A 16052-nucleotide genomic window follows, 5' to 3' on the forward strand; every position below is an offset into this window, starting at 1 on the left:
TGGGATGCACTCGTAACCCCATATCTGGAGTGGGAGCACGAAACCCGGCAGGTGGAGTTTTGGGTTCTTACCCTCCTTGATGGTCTTGGCCTTGCTCGCAAAGCCCACGATAGAACCTAGAAAGAAGTTCCAGGCGACGTCTCCCCATGGGTAGTTGTTGAAAACAACCGGGTCATCCACCATTTTGATGTAGCTATCGCAGGGGAGGTTGACGGTCTTCTCGGCCGCCAAGAGAACATTGTACAGAAAGTGGAGGAGGAGTAGTCTCACCCTCCTCTCATCTGGCCATTCGTGGCTACTCTCAAGGACTGCACCAATGTTGGCCCTTTTCCGGCAAAGAGCACCATTACAGAAGGTGACATTGTATAGCCCTCCCTCAACCACATTAGCGTACCGTGGTTGTTCTGCGTAGTTTTCGCTGAATCTTAACCCTGTGATCAGGGAAAAGTGCTCTTTGGTGAACTCGCGGGGTCTTCCACCAATCTCCATGACCAGAGAATCGTTAGATGCACCGGCCTCATCATAATAACCAGATCTCAACACCAAATGGCTTATTATTCTGGACGATTTTGTTATCAAGGGCATGTCTAGAAACTGCCCAAAACACGTCTTTTTGAATAAGTCTTTTTGGTTGGCGGTCATGCCGGTCTCCTTTTCGAAATCGTCCAAGTTCCCATGGAAGTTGAACGAGTAGCCGGACTCTATTTCATCTTCTTTTATCCTTCGTATGAAACCCTAAAAATTACAACATTAAACACATAAAAGTTAAAACATTAAACACATATGAGTTGGAACATTAAACACATAAACATTGTGGTTTTCGTGACAATTGTGTCACGACATTTCTGGGTTTCGTGACTCTTGTGTCACGAAACTTCTGCGTTTCGTGATAATTGTGTCACGACATTTTTAGGGTTTCGTGACACCTATGTCACGAAATTTATGGGGTTCGTTACAATTGTGTCACGAATTTCAGGGTATCGTGACATAGTTGTCACGATACCCAGAAATTCATGATATAGTTGTCACGATACCCAGAAATTTCGTCACATAGGTGTCACGAAACCCATATATTTCGTGACACAATTGTCACAGAAATCCATAAATTTCATGACACAATTATCACGATACCCAGAAATGTGTGACACAAAACAATTCATAGAACCTACATCTAATATGAGCAAGCCTAGAAAAATCTAATTTTCTTACAAAATACACACATAATCCCCAATAACGTAAAAAATGAACACTTTTGTCAAACTAACAGTTACATGAAACACACAATAAACATGCAAACCCATGAATCAACACAAAATCCACACATAATCAACACAAAATTAACATGCAAGTAAAAAAACTCACCTTCTGATGTCTCTCGGATGTACAAGGAACAGAGGAGTCAGAATTTGAAGGCGACTCAAGAACCACCTTCCTCTTCTTCTTCGGCGGCGCAAGAACCTTCTTCCATTTCTTCGCCGGGGAGTTTTGCATTGGTGACTCCGAGCCAAAAGTCACGCGTGGACTCCGACGCGGGGATGCATGCGTCACTGGAGGTGGAGTTTCAGCCGATGATTGAGGAAGACTCCTCTTTTTAGGGTTTGGTTTTGGAACTTTAGGGGGGCGTTTGGTCTGCGACTTGTTCTTTATCTTCATTTCTTGGGCGAAGAATGGACGAGAGTGACGAAGAGATTATGGAGTTTGAAAAACAAATCGAGACGGTTTGGTTAAGGAAGTTGGACGGTTTTTTTTTTTTTTGTCGCTCGCTCTCACTCTCTCTCTCTCTCTTCTGGTTAAACTCGGTCAATGAAGAAATGAAGAGGAAGGTGACGTGGAGGCAAGGTAAATGAAGAGGAAGGTGACGTGGAGACAAGGTAATAAATCCGGTCATTAATAAAATAGTAACATTTTTTATTTAAATTTTAATATTCACGGGGGTAAAAGGGTAATTACATAAATCAAAATTAATTACCAAGTCCTATTTGTGACCTTTTTGAAAAAAAGTCCAAAAAAGTAAAAAGCCTTTGATTTACTCCTATTTAGAGCAATTTCCCTAAAAATAATCATTATATAATGAGATGATTGTTCTGATCATTTCTTATATTTATAATCAAAACATTCATTTTACCAAAGCAGTTCATCATACTTCATTGTAAATCGAGGTTCAGTATTTTTTTTAGCTTGGAGTTGGAGATTCAATATCATTATTTATAAGCTTTATTACTTTACCCGTAATGTGATGATGATCAAGAGTGTTGACTGTACGTTTCATTGCATTGACTAGACTACCCATCTAAAAAGTAAACTCTATAGCTTTGTATTTTTCTTTTGGTAGCTTATGACGAGTCGTGTTAAAATTAAGTTTTGTCCTTTGTATTTTTAAAAATTAAATATACAATCTAATTTTTTTTTTCTTCATAATTTCATAAATATATCCATTCATAAAAAATATGATCTGGTCAATATTTATTTATAAGAAATTAATTATCAAAGGTTTAATAAGTTTTCACAAAACATTGTGATTTAATTATAAATTTTTAACAATATTACTTTAATGAACTTTAGAAACTTTATATACGTAATCTTTTAAATCATTACTAAATCTAAAATATATACTTCCACACTAAACATAAATATATATATATACATATATTACATATATATATATATATTTATGTTATTTACGTTTTGGGAGAATTATTTTGTTGAATACTCAATATGGAGAAGAGAAGAAACGCTTTATTTTCGTCAAAAAAGAAAAAAGAAACGCTTTATGGGTTATCCAAAGCAAAGGACGTGTCTCTGCAGAGCAGTGACGAGTCAGAGACAAGTGTCATTGGCAAAAGCTATATGACGAGAGACAGACACAACGTTTTGTGAAAAATATTCATCTGAATTTTGACATTACTTGTATGTTATGCTTTAGAAAATGACACTTCACTATTCTCTCAATCCATTCAATCCATTGTATTTTCAAAAAAAAAAATTCAATCCATTGGCTTCTCAGTTTCACTCATCAAACATGAATAAATAACAACAAAAAATTAAGAAACTAAAAATAATTTGAATTTTCGAAATTGCTATTTAGCTAACTTTTAATATATATTAAGTAAATAGTCACAAACTTAACACGTATTAAAAGTTGGCTAAATAACAAATTAAAAAGATAAATACACCTATATATCTAATAGATTCAATAAACAAAGGTGTGAACTTTGTTTAACTTAGCCGTGTGTGTTTGATCTTTTTAAAGGTTGAAATACGATTGCCGTTAATATTTTTATTTAAAAAATTATACAAAATAGTAATTTGTTGTAAAAAAAGAGTTAAATAATATGATGTTAAATAGTTAAAATTAATATACAATATAATTTGACGATCTCATTAGCAAAAGAAATTATAGAAATCTTGTTCCTTTCACATTTTTGTAAATTTTAATTATTTTATTAATTTTAAACAAACTTTGATTATTTTCTGTAATATTTAGTCATTTAATTGATTATTTAAGTATAATTTTTTTATGTAGAAAAAAAAAGATAACGAATGGTATTAACGGTAGAGAATTATTTTCTTTTTATGTTAAATATTTTTTGTTGAAGCATACCTTTGCTTTACGTGACTGGAGAAAAGAACGAAGACCCACATTTTATATTAAACAAAAGAGAGGTAATCTATATAAAAGGAAAAAACAAAAGAAAGATATATTTGAATAAGAGATTCTTTGGGTTGGAAAGAGGTAATGCATTCTTTCTTTCTTTTCTTCTTCTTCTTTTAATCGCTTTTGCTTTTCTTTTCTTTTCCTCTCATCAGTATATCTTCACAGTCACACTCGCTTTTTCTATTCTATTTTTTATTTTAAAATATTTAAAGTTTCTTGGCCTCTAAGTTGATATCTCTCTCAAAGCATCACCAAATATATTGTCCACATTGCTCTTCTCTTATAGCTCAAACAGCTTTCTGATTAGTTCTTTTAAAAACTTTTTTTTTAAAAAAATATTTTACTTTCGGTGAGAAACCAGAGAGTTTGAGTAGTATCTTCTGGGTCGTTTTTATCTTTGTTGATCAATCTCGGTACTAACATAGCATCTCCGGTGTAAGTGTAATATTAGTTTTTTTACTTAATTATTTATTTACCTTGGAGAGTCAAGAAAACGTATCGGTTTCAGTAAAGTTCACATCTTTTGATGTTGTGTTTTTTTTTTTTTTTTTTTTGTAAGGTTTTGGAATCTGGTCACATATATATATAGTACACTGTTGACTATAGACTATATAGTGCTATGCATTTTGCAAGGTGAAAGAAATGAATCAACTGGCTAATAAAGTTTGTTCCTTTATTTTCATTATTGTTATATATATATAGAGAGAGTGAGAAGTGAAAGATGGCCGGAGGTGGTGGTGGAGGAGCGGCGCCGCCGCCAAAACAAGAGGAGCTTCAGCCACATCCGGCGAAAGATCAGTTGCCAAGTGTCTCTTTTTGCATCACTAGTCCTCCTCCTTGGCGTAACCTCTCTCTCTCTCTCTCTCTCTCTCAAAATAGTCATCCATTCTATTTGACAACCCAAAATTGTTTCAACGTTCACTTCTAGTGTTTTTAAAGTTTAGATTATGGCCTAGTCAGATTTTTTGTAATTGCAAAATTAACGATGCATTTAAGTAGGCAAATATGATATGATGTTCAAGTCATATGTTTATCAAAAGACATACAAAGTTAATAGTTTGAGATCTATTTGGACAAACAAAAAAAAACAAAAAAACCTCGAGTTCTATTATGTTTATATGATTGAGTGAACCCAACTGAACTAGTCTTATTTTTTTTGTTCTTTGAAATATGCACATTTGAATTAATTATTTGATGCAGCGGAAGCGATATTACTCGGCTTCCAACACTATTTGGTGATGCTCGGAACGACGGTGCTCATTCCCGCCTCTCTAGTCCCCCAAATGGGAGGAGGAAATGTATGCTATAATTTGATTAACAATTATAATTTTTTTTTTTTTTTTTAAATATTCATATTCACACATGAGTCTTATTTTCCCTTTTTTCAGGAGGAAAAGGCAAAGATGGTCCAAACCATACTCTTTGTGGCTGGAATCAACACTTTGTTCCAAACACTGTTTGGAACTCGTTTGCCAGCCATTATCGGCGCCTCTTACACTTACGTTCCCACCACCATTTCCATTATCTTGGCCGGCCGATACAGCGATGTTTTGAATCCTCAGGAGGTTCGCTCTTATTTATTTATTAATTTTTTCCATTAAAACAAGGATCTCTGTAAGATAGGTGGTGGGAACGATTAATATATCGATACCCGAATTGATGTTGGACTTTCGTCTATACACGGTTGAAAAATCTATTTGTGCAGAAATTCGCAAAGATAATGCGAGGGACTCAAGGTGCTCTTATCGTCGCTTCGACTCTTCAGATTGTTGTCGGTTTTAGCGGCCTCTGGCGTAACGTCGCAAGGTATCGTTCTTCTTCTTTTTTATTTTTTTATTTTTTTTATTTTTATATGATGCTCATCAACGGGATATATCTAATTGTTCAGGTTTCTGAGTCCATTGTCTGCTATTCCTCTGGTAGCTCTATCAGGATTCGGGCTATACGAGATTGGCTTCCCTGTGGTAACGAGTTAATTTGTTATACAAATTTCACAATTTTATTTCACATGGAATTTCTTCGCTATAATCTCGCTTTGAAATTTCAAGGTCGCGAAATGCATCGAGATCGGACTTCCTCAGCTCATCCTTCTAGTACTATTTTCACAAGTATGTTATATTTTTCTTTTCCCGGGTCCTTTTTACAGCTAAAAAAAAAACTAATGGAACAAAATTAATTGCAGTACATACCTCATTTGATACGCGGAGATAGACCCGTTTTTGACCGGTTCGCGGTGATATTCTCGGTGGCAATCGTGTGGGTGTACGCCCATCTCCTTACCGTGGGCGGGGCCTACAAGAACGCCGGCCCCAAAACTCAACTCAGCTGCAGAACCGATCGCTCCGGCATCATCGGCGCTGCTCCGTGGTAAGAGAAAAACACGCAAACCGTCCGATCGGGAAAGGGAAATGATATGTGACACGGGTCACGACAAGGAACGATCCACTCGCGTTTTGACACGTGGCACTGTGCTGCCACGTGTCAAAACGTGAGTGGATCGTTCCTTGTCGTGACCCATGTCACATAGCAACGCTCGATCGGGAAATGTTCCTTTTAATATTTTCGTCGCATCTAATTCCAATTTTATGTTATAGGATAAGAGTTCCGTATCCGTTCCAGTGGGGAGCCCCGACTTTCGACGCCGGTGAAGCTTTCGCGATGATGGCCACTTCGTTTGTCGCACTTGTTGAGGTACTAATTATTAAAAAAAAAATTTAAAAAAAATTCGGAGAAATTAACCGTTTTGTTATTTATTTATTTATTTGTTTGAACAGTCAACGGGTGTTTTCATTGCGGTGGCGAGGTACGCAAGTGCGACTCCGCTGCCTCCTTCGATCCTTAGCCGCGGTGTCGGTTGGCAGGTATTATTATAAATTAAATAATTTTGAAAAATGTTTTAAAAAAATCAATTGCTTGCATTGCACTCCATCTGATTTTACTCCGTTGTGCAGGGAATCGGGATTTTGTTCTGCGGCATTTTCGGGACTGGAAGCGGAGCATCGGTATCGGTGTATGATTTCTGACCCCCTTTTTTTTTCAACTTGTACCAATTTATAGTTTAAATTTGGACTGAAAAATGAATTCACTTTCCTTTTTTTCTTTTCGTAAGGGAAAACGCCGGTTTGTTAGCATTGACACGAGTCGGTAGCCGAAGAGTGGTTCAGATTTCCGCCGGATTCATGATCTTCTTTTCGATCCTCGGTGAGTATTTCAAATTCCTTTTTATTGCAATCGGATGGACTATAAAATCTATTTTCAAACACACCAACCTTTTCCAGGGAAATTCGGAGCCATTTTTGCCTCTATTCCACCGCCAATCATCGCTGCATTGTATTGCCTCTTCTTCGCCTATACTGGTACGTGAAAAAAATAAAAAATAAATAACTACTTAGCTTAAATAGTCCCAAAATTGTTATACAACACTAAATTTATTGCAGCAAAATGTTCCTCAACAATTGACTTTGTAGTCCTTTTTACACTAATAAATTTAGAGTAAGATTTTGTCATAATATTTAAAAACAAAATCCTAAACAAGTTACATGAGTTTATCAATATGTTTTATATCTAGGAGTTCAATTATTTTATATACTAAAAAAACATTTTTATACAAATATGACTATAATGTTGCAAAATCATTTTATGGACTATTTTTGCTCCAAATATTAGTATATCGATCAAATCTCGCCTCGTATAATAAGCCATAGACTCTTTGCACTAAAAATTTAAGAAAAAAAAAAAAAAAACGCCTGATCTCCGTTTTTTTTTTCTTCCCATAATTACAGGCTCGGCCGGCCTAAGCTTGCTTCAATTCTGCAACCTAAACAGCTTCAGGACAAAGTTTGTTTTGGGCTTCTCGATCTTCATGGGCCTATCGATCCCTCACTACTTCAACGAGTACACCGTCCTCAACGGTTACGGCCCAGTTCACACCGGAGCAAGATGGGTAAAAAAAATAAAAATAAAAAATCTCGTACCCCACACCTTATAATATTTAAGGGTGTTTTAGTTAAATAGCCCATTGAAATTAATGGATTTACAAAATAGTATTAAGTCTGTCTGATTAATTAGTGAAATAGTCAAAATGTGCAAGTATCAGCTTATATATAAATTAAAAAAGATTAATCAGTGTCAAAAATGTTTTTGACAACATCACTTTGGCTATTATACTAATCATATAGTTCTAAGGGGTTATTTTGTATTATTTTGAGCCCTGATTTTGTGAGATTGCTTGAGCCCCAAGCCACCTCTCTAATGTGCAGTTCAACGACATGATCAACGTTCCGTTCTCGTCGGAGCCGTTTGTGGCCGGAGTTTTGGCCGTGTTTCTGGACGTGACGCTCCACAAGAAGGACAGCGCGACGAGGAAGGACCGCGGAATGAATTGGTGGGACCGCTTTCGGTCCTTCAAGACCGATACTCGGAGCGAAGAGTTCTATTCTCTGCCCTTCAATCTCAACAAGTTTTTCCCGTCAGTGTGATAAATTCACTAACTCTCTATACATAATATAATGTAGTGTTTAAAGAACAAAACAAAAACAAAAAAGTTTGTTCAAGCATCATAGTGCTTCTTTGATTTTGCAAATCAATGTTTTGGTTTGATGTCAATTAGTCTTGTTATTAAAGAAGCTGTTTATGTACTATAAAGAGGAATCTTTTTTTTTTTTGTTTGTTTTTTGAAATGATCTCTTTCCGTACTAGCCCTCGTTTTGGGACGGCTTTTTATTGCTTTTTCTTTGACTACATTGAATACTTTTTTTTTGTTACTCGGAGACTATGTTTGATATTTGAATTAAAAAGTTTTGCTCACTAGGAGATACAGTACTTATTTTTTATTTTTAAATATCCTATGCTCTGTTTTGTGTTACTTTTGTTTTGTTTTTTTTTTTCAGCATCGATTATAGAAGAAGTCAATTTTTTTTTTTTTTTTAATAAGCAGAACCAAGATTCGATCTCGGACAGAGCATATCATTTCTCATGTAGAAAACACATTTATTTTCTTTTTTATTTATATCTTTTGCTCGGGATTTAATTATATTCTTTTGCTCTAGGGTAACAACATTGTTTCAGTATTGATTTTAATGTCATTAGAGGAGATTTGGTAAATGTTTGAAAAATGGCTGAATTGATCAACACGATTATTTCTCAAACCAATCATAGAAACATTGATCATCTGTGGGAGTTTAATCTTAAGACCGAAGTCTTGCTTCTTGTATACGAGTTCATAGCAAACGGTAAACTTTCCAAGTATACCATAGGGACATAAAGATCATATACATATTCCTTAACATAAAGTTATTAAGTTAAAGTTGTGAATTTAATTTGTCCATAACCATTTGTAGAGGAAACTCGTCTCACTACTTTAGTATATACGAGGTAATTGCCCGCGCGTTACCGCGGGATGCTGATAGTTTTAATCCGTATATTTTTTAGATGAAATTGATTGTCTATTTGATAAGAAATATGATTATATTTAAAGTTTTGAAAATTTTCTCATGTTTTAGAAGAAAATCGGATAATTTTAATATACTTTTCCTGTTTTCCTTTGCTGACGGCCAAGTTTCCGTATAAAGGAAAAGAGTTTCATCGAACTAGGCCAGTTCGAGGGCGATTTCGGAGCACACATCAATCTCGGTTCCTTTTCCCAATCTCGCGCCCCAAAGTAGTCCATTCCAAAATTCACACGCATGGCTATAGGGAGAGGCACATAAGAAAGTGGAGCCCCGAAAAGCAGCTAGCTTCGAGGACTCGAGAGGCAAGCGTCGAGGGATTGTAGAGCACACGCCATCTGATTTTGGCGAGAAGGGCCTTGTTGGACCACTCGAGTTTGCGAAAGCCTAAACTACTCACCACCTTTCGAGTACATAGCTTTTCCCAACGTCCCCAATGTGTTTTCTTGCACTGGTCGCTACTTCCCCACCAAAATCGCGTCGCAAGCTTGTGGAGGTCAATAATGAGGTGTTTTAGGAGTTTGAAGTAATGCGTGAGGTAGCTCAGAATGGCTTGAAGGACGGCTTTTATTGATCACTTCTTTTCCCGTCGAAGATAAAAAGTACCTTTCTAACCTTTTATTTTATTCCAAACTCGTTCCTCGATGTAGCCAAGCACCTCCGCTTTGCTCCTACCTAGAGTCAAAGGAAGGCCTAGGTATTTATCATGGCCGGTGGTAAGCTTTGACCCCAAGGGTGCGAGCAACTTTAATATCGAAGTCTTCTTTGATTTTCCGGCCAAAACAAATCTCGGATTTGTCGCAGTTGATGAGCTGGTCGGAGGCTCGGGCATAAGAGTCACCGCTCTCCCCTCTTTCTTCGATGCACGGAAGAAAATGAATTATATATGTATTATACATGTTGAGAGAGAGAGTAGTAGGTCGTTTAACTTTTTTTAGGCCCATTAAAGAACCAACCAACAACGAATGTAAGTATTTATAGCGAGACCCACTAAGACTGTTATTGCTATAGTATTTTATCACTTTGCTTTAGTTATATGTATAATGGCACATCCGTTTACTTGGATCGGAATATTTATATTCGGCAAGCTCACTACTTTTTTTAGTTTTGGGGTAGTCCTTAATGAGCTATTAGCAGAGAAAAAGGCAATATGTTATGTGGCGGGTTTGTTCAAATGCCGAAAGGAAAAATGATACAAAATAGCTATTTGAAACTAATTGATTAGCAAAATAATCAAAATTTCAAATTTTCAATAAAATAGCTAAAATTACGTTGTCAAATTTTTTTTAACACCAAGATTAAAAGGTTTAACGATTATTATAAGCAATTTATTACTTTAAAAAAATTAATTTTAGGATCAATTTTTTGTATATCTGATTATTGCGCATTTTAGCAATTTCACTAATTTTAGGTAAATTTTGACTATTTTGTAAATCTAGTAGTTTAAAATTTAAAATGGTTATTTAGCTAAATCATTTTTGCTGAAATTGGTGAAGAATGTTTTTTTAAGTGTGGAGATAGAAACTTATAAGGACTTTTTAAAACGGTATTTTTGTCTAAATAATAGATAAAATCTAGTTTGGATAAAGTTCATTAATATTTAAGGGAAATTAGAAATATTATTTTTATGAACTTTCCATTTCAAATACTAGAAGGTTTGCACAATAGATGGGCCTTAGAATTATGCTTAAATTGAAAGCAGTACTTTATCTTTCACAAAGATTTTGTTCCTAACTGGGGTTAGAAATGGATTTATATGAGTGTTAGAAATTAGTCGCTCCAATTTTATTTCAATAATAATCCATGTCACATACGAGTTGTTACAAGTATAGATAACAAAATAATAAATATAGATAATTCGCTGGGACACAAACATTAGAGTTGGTATTACTTGATACTGTAAAGTTGAGAGTGAACTAATTTTAATAGTTGTTTTTGGTTTAAAATTTATTGTTCTTTGTGCATAAATATTAACAATCATATTATAATTATTTATCACATTTATACTCGCCATACAACAAAAAAAATTGCGAGTGGCACCAAAATGCACATGGAAGAAAATAAGGCAACACTTTCGTGGCATAAATGCCAAAATAGACCTGGAAAAAACTTTCCATCCAGCTTTTGCATGATATTATTGCTAAGAAAAATAAATTGTCAGCAGGATAAAATTAATAATGTGTAAAATAATTTTTATAGTGCTCATAATATTTACTTTTGGAGTGTTTAGTAATGATTTTCAGAATACTATCGGTATGTACGTTTTAACTCTAATGTAAATTTTATAGGTTTCTATTTTTATGTGAGTTGTGACCTTTTGAATTTATTTAGATAAGGAAGGAAGCGTTTACGTTAAAAAAAAGACGTACATATATCATCTATGTGCATGTATTTGAGTATCACCTCTATTTTCTGAAAGCTACATTTCACAAAGTCGAGAACAAAGATTTGTCGAATATTTTTATGATAAAAGCCAGAATTTAGAGCCAAATTATTGAGTCACCTGATACAAAGGTGGATGATAGTTGGAACTCCTTTGAAAATTGGATACTCCCATTGGTTTATTTAAAAATAAGAATAAAAAAGTATAGATGCATATGTATAAAGAATTTATCCAAATTTTATGCTATAATGTAGACAAACCCTCTTTTATGTAACGTCCCATGAAGAAAACTACTAATGATATCACTGTTTGGTAATGAGTCTATTTCTTAATGGGCCCACTTATGATGTTAAAAAAAAGGCCCATCTTAAAAAAAAAAAAAATGGACAGACATCTCTTCATTTGACCCATCTCAATCTAATGCTAATAGGTCTTGACCGAATTCTTTCTCCCTATAAACATTTTTTTAAATTGAGAAAAATAAAGGTAAATAAATTAGACAAGGAATATTATTATTATATGCCACCATATCTTCTTCTCCATAATTTTATGTTTGACTTCTATATTTTTGTTTAAGGTGTCGGACTAGAAATCAATTGATTATTTTTTGTATCATATCACTGCGGTTTTTCTCCGTTACAAGTTAGAGCTTTTTAATAAAAATTTTGTGGTTCCGTCCACAATTAAAAAAAAAATGATTATTTCTTATTTTGACCCTAAAATCTTTTCTTCTTTTTCAAAAGAATCACAAAAATCCAGTGAATTCACATGCCTGGTTTCATTACTTATGCTTTTTTATATATTTATTTATTTATTAAATTCTTCCAAACATAGTGAGGCTCGAATCATAATGTGATTTGTATCCAACTCCTATAATTTAATATTTGGTTATATTATAATTAGATTATGTGAAAGCAGTAATTATTCGACTCTGAACATCTCTAGATCAAGAGGAAAAAAGTCTCAATGCTTAAAATGACAGTTGAAGATAATTTATGAAAAATCGTTATATATTATTATGATCAATTATATTTACTGCAAATCACGTTGCAATATATCTCACTCTAGCTGTTTATATCCATTACTTCGAGACTCTTATTGCATTGCATGGGGTAATAAAATTAAAAACATGTAATTTTATTAATAATATTAAAATGAAAAGAACCACAACAGCAAAAAAAATCACAAAAATAAAGTAGATCGACTCTTTGTGAGGTGTAGGAATTTCTCTGCGATACATGCGATAGGAGTCACTCGTTATAATTCATACAATTTTTAGTTATAATAAATTTATATAAATATTATGAATGTCCTTATTATGTCCCCAAAAACTGAGGCAAACTAAAATCTGATGCGATATAATCAAGAGTCGTTTACAAAACACAATGACCACCACCAATAATCGTCGATCGTGTCACTGTCCTAAAAAATTAATTAAAAAAATCGAGATGATATCATGATATATTTATTTATATATTTCATGCCAAACCAATAATTTAACCTCAAGTTGTGTCATTTGGCGTTATCCTTAAAACCCCATTTTCCAAAGCGATCAAAGCAAGCAAAACAGCTAATTTTGCAAGAGAGGAAAAAAGAGTTTGAGACTCTCATACATGAATATATGCCACTAAACATCAACTTATACGACTTCTTTATTAAAAATGATGAACTTATATATGTCCCCCACCTAATGAGAATTAATACAAAAATATTCTAAAGCGTGTTTCATTATTTGATAATATATGTTATATCAAAGTGTACGTGTCAATTCAAGTGTTTGTTGTGCAAAATGCAATGTACGTTTTTGGTAGGTTTGGTGTACATGTGATACATAGTTTCAGCGAAGGTGATTGTAAACCCTAATTAATTATAAATTATATCTATACATGTAAATCAAATTATTTTATTAAAAGGCTTATTGGATTGAGAAAATACAGACACACACATATATATATATATATATATATATATATATATATAATCTTTATTCAGGAGGGATTTTCCAACAAATATACATTATTATTTGCTGTGGCGGGAGATCTTTTTTTTCTTCTATAATTTGACCGGAATATTTATTTATATATATATATATATATATATATATATATATATATATATATATATATATATATACATACACACAAAGTGGTTTAGTCAGCAAAAGGAGACTCTGAATATACTTTCAGTCAGCAATTTAATAATCTTAGCTAGTTTTATAGGTATTTTATAAATAAATAAATATATTGAGGTATGAAAATCGGTTATATCATGATTAAAAGGCTATTGCAAAATATTTCTTTGGAATTTTCCTCGAGCTAATCAACCTTACATTGACCACATTATGAATCTTGGAAAGTTGCCTTAATGGCAATATGATAATTGTATCATTTTCAATCATATACCCTAAAGGAAAAGCATATATAGATCTCTTCACCCAGAAGGTGTTACATTATAGATTTTTTTAATACATTGCCTGATGACTGATAATAATAATAATAATAACAATTTAAAAAAATTGATTATCCACATCGCCGCTAAGCAATTATTTTTTCTTTTAATAAAACTAAAAAGATTATATTCCCTTCCAAGTTAAAAGTTATTTCTCTCTAGCTGGAATGCAATGGAGATTCTGCATCATCTAGTTAAAGGGGCATTAAATTCTCCAATTAGTATACAAGGGAATAATTAATATATGCGTATGATTGATCATCATCCTTTTGATAATGCCTTCTTGAAGAGTCCTAGGAGGACATTCTCGCCCCAAACTAAGTCCCAAAAAGTAGGTTTATGAACAAAAAAAATAAATAAATAAAAGAAGAGAGAATAATAATTTTTATATATTATATATATATATGAACATTGAAAAAGCTAAAATCTCCACTCACTCAAAGGCACAATACGAACCCATATTTTATTTATTAGTGACCATAATACGTGGTGTCACAAATCCCACATCTTTCAAGTTAATTTAAAGAGAGGTCTTAGAAAATAGAAGCATTTGTTACTTGTAAACATACATTTTGGGTTTTTTAATACATAGTTTAGTCCCCACTCCCCACTACTGTTTGAAATCCCTTTTTTTTTAACTAGCTAGGTCTCTATGCATTTCGTGTTTAAGTCACTTATAATTGTGTTCATAATGATTTTACGGTTCGGGTCAAGCCACATAAACTACTCTATTCGGGTCCACAAGCCACGTACATCTTGTTGAAGCTCGTCTCTTTAATCACCGATGAAAATCTTCGACGATGTTGGGAAAGAGAGTTTTAGATGTAGCACCAAAATTGTGAACATATTTCTCTCGTAACTTTAAGAACACAACTTAAAAGAAAAAAATGAATAATATGAGCAACTAAAATTAACAATTCAGAGATCATATTTTATAATCTAGCACGTCCATAAACCGAGTATTTTCCGTATCTTCTATAATCATTCTGGTCGTGATTCGATGTACGAGCATGTAGCCATTTTGTATATCTTTTGGACCAATGAGACTAAATATGCACAAGAAAATCTTATATAATAGCTTAACAAGCTAAAAAATATTATTTGACTAAATTTACAAGTAGCCCAACATAAAATAACTTAATTAATTAATTCATGAGATAATATCTTACTACAAAATTCGAACAAGCTTTACAAACAATGAAAACATAATTTATTTGACTAATTAACCAAATAAATCAAAATTACTAGTACAATAATTTTAGGAAAAATATTATAACGCTGAAAAATAAAAAATTTAGATCCTTCCAAATTATGTGGAATTTTCCCCATAGTGTAGTCGACTTAACCATATGCCTCAATATTTTTTTAATACTATGTAATTTAACTGTTTCCTAAAGCTAAAAATGCTTAAGAATAAAAAAAAATTATAATAGTCCCTTTTTACATAATTTTTACGTCATCATATTATAAGATATACGCTTCATAAAGAATTATGCAGATTATTTACCTCTAAAAAGAAAATAAATCATAACTCATATAATCTGGTATAATACTAATGTCCATATGAAACTAAAAGAACGACTGGTGAACACTCCGATTTTACGTATAAAAAAATAAATCACCGGAAGAAAAGAGAAATGAGTAATATGAATGTAAGGTGATAGTTTTGAAATCGGCAACACGAAAATTGAGCCCAAAAAAAAATATGCATGAACTCAAGAATTAATGGGAACTCCGATCCCTCGACCCAAACAATAAACTCTAAAAAATGTCACACTTCGTATCGCACCGCGAGACTTTTGGATATATGGCCGTAAAAATGCAAAGCAAGAACCAACACAAATTTAATCATATCCAACACATATTCAAAATTAACAAATGTTTGTCAATGGTCCGATTTCAATATGTTATTGATTTTATACATGTTTTACACATTGTACGGTCGGTGCATGCATATTAACAATACATTCTAATTCCTAAAAATGCAAAGTTGACATAACTAACATGTTCTCTCTCTCTCTCTCTCTCTCTCTCTCTCTCTCTCTCTCTCTCTCTCTCTCTCTCTCTCTCTCTCTCTCTCTCTCTCTTCTTTTTTCTTGCTTCTATATTGTCTTTTGGA

General features: G+C 33.3%; 1 protein-coding gene across 3 annotated transcripts; it reads left to right on the forward strand.

Moving 5' to 3' along the window:
- The first annotated feature begins 3653 nt into the window (after positions 1 to 3653).
- Positions 3654 to 8379, forward strand: LOC149403399 (nucleobase-ascorbate transporter 7-like). Of its 3 annotated transcripts, none has more exons than XM_089608932.1 (15): positions 3654 to 3733; positions 4358 to 4497; positions 4856 to 4953; positions 5044 to 5220; positions 5361 to 5461; positions 5544 to 5619; positions 5704 to 5763; positions 5838 to 6022; positions 6250 to 6346; positions 6430 to 6516; positions 6607 to 6665; positions 6765 to 6856; positions 6934 to 7011; positions 7438 to 7598; positions 7915 to 8379. In XM_089608932.1, exons 2-15 carry the CDS (start codon positions 4377 to 4379, stop codon positions 8131 to 8133), a joined length of 1611 nt encoding a protein of 536 aa, XP_089465058.1. In that variant the 5' UTR covers positions 3654 to 3733; positions 4358 to 4376; the 3' UTR covers positions 8134 to 8379. The 3 variants fall into 3 exon arrangements, with proteins under 3 accessions (XP_089465058.1, XP_089465057.1, XP_089465056.1); XM_089608931.1 differs by lacking the exon at positions 3654 to 3733 and adding an exon at positions 3814 to 4090; XM_089608930.1 differs by lacking the exon at positions 3654 to 3733 and having other exon boundaries at positions 4260 to 4497.
- The last annotated feature ends 7673 nt before the right edge of the window (positions 8380 to 16052 follow it).

This window comes from Urtica dioica, chromosome 3 (genome assembly GCF_054948205.1).
Source record: "Urtica dioica subsp. dioica isolate 48M chromosome 3, U.dioica_male_clone48M_v1_H2, whole genome shotgun sequence".
NCBI lineage: Eukaryota > Viridiplantae > Streptophyta > Magnoliopsida > Rosales > Urticaceae > Urtica > Urtica dioica.

Excerpts from the sequence above, each read along its gene's own strand:
- LOC149403399 (XM_089608932.1), top strand. The coding sequence starts at position 4,377 with ATGGCCGGAGGTGGTGGTGGAGGAGCGGCGCCGCCGCCAAAACAAGAG. Across the intron at positions 4,954-5,043 it reads CCCAAATGGGAGGAGGAAAT|GAGGAAAAGGCAAAGATGGT; the intron begins GTATGCTATAAT and ends CCCTTTTTTCAG. Across the intron at positions 5,462-5,543 it reads CTCTGGCGTAACGTCGCAAG|GTTTCTGAGTCCATTGTCTG; the intron begins GTATCGTTCTTC and ends CTAATTGTTCAG.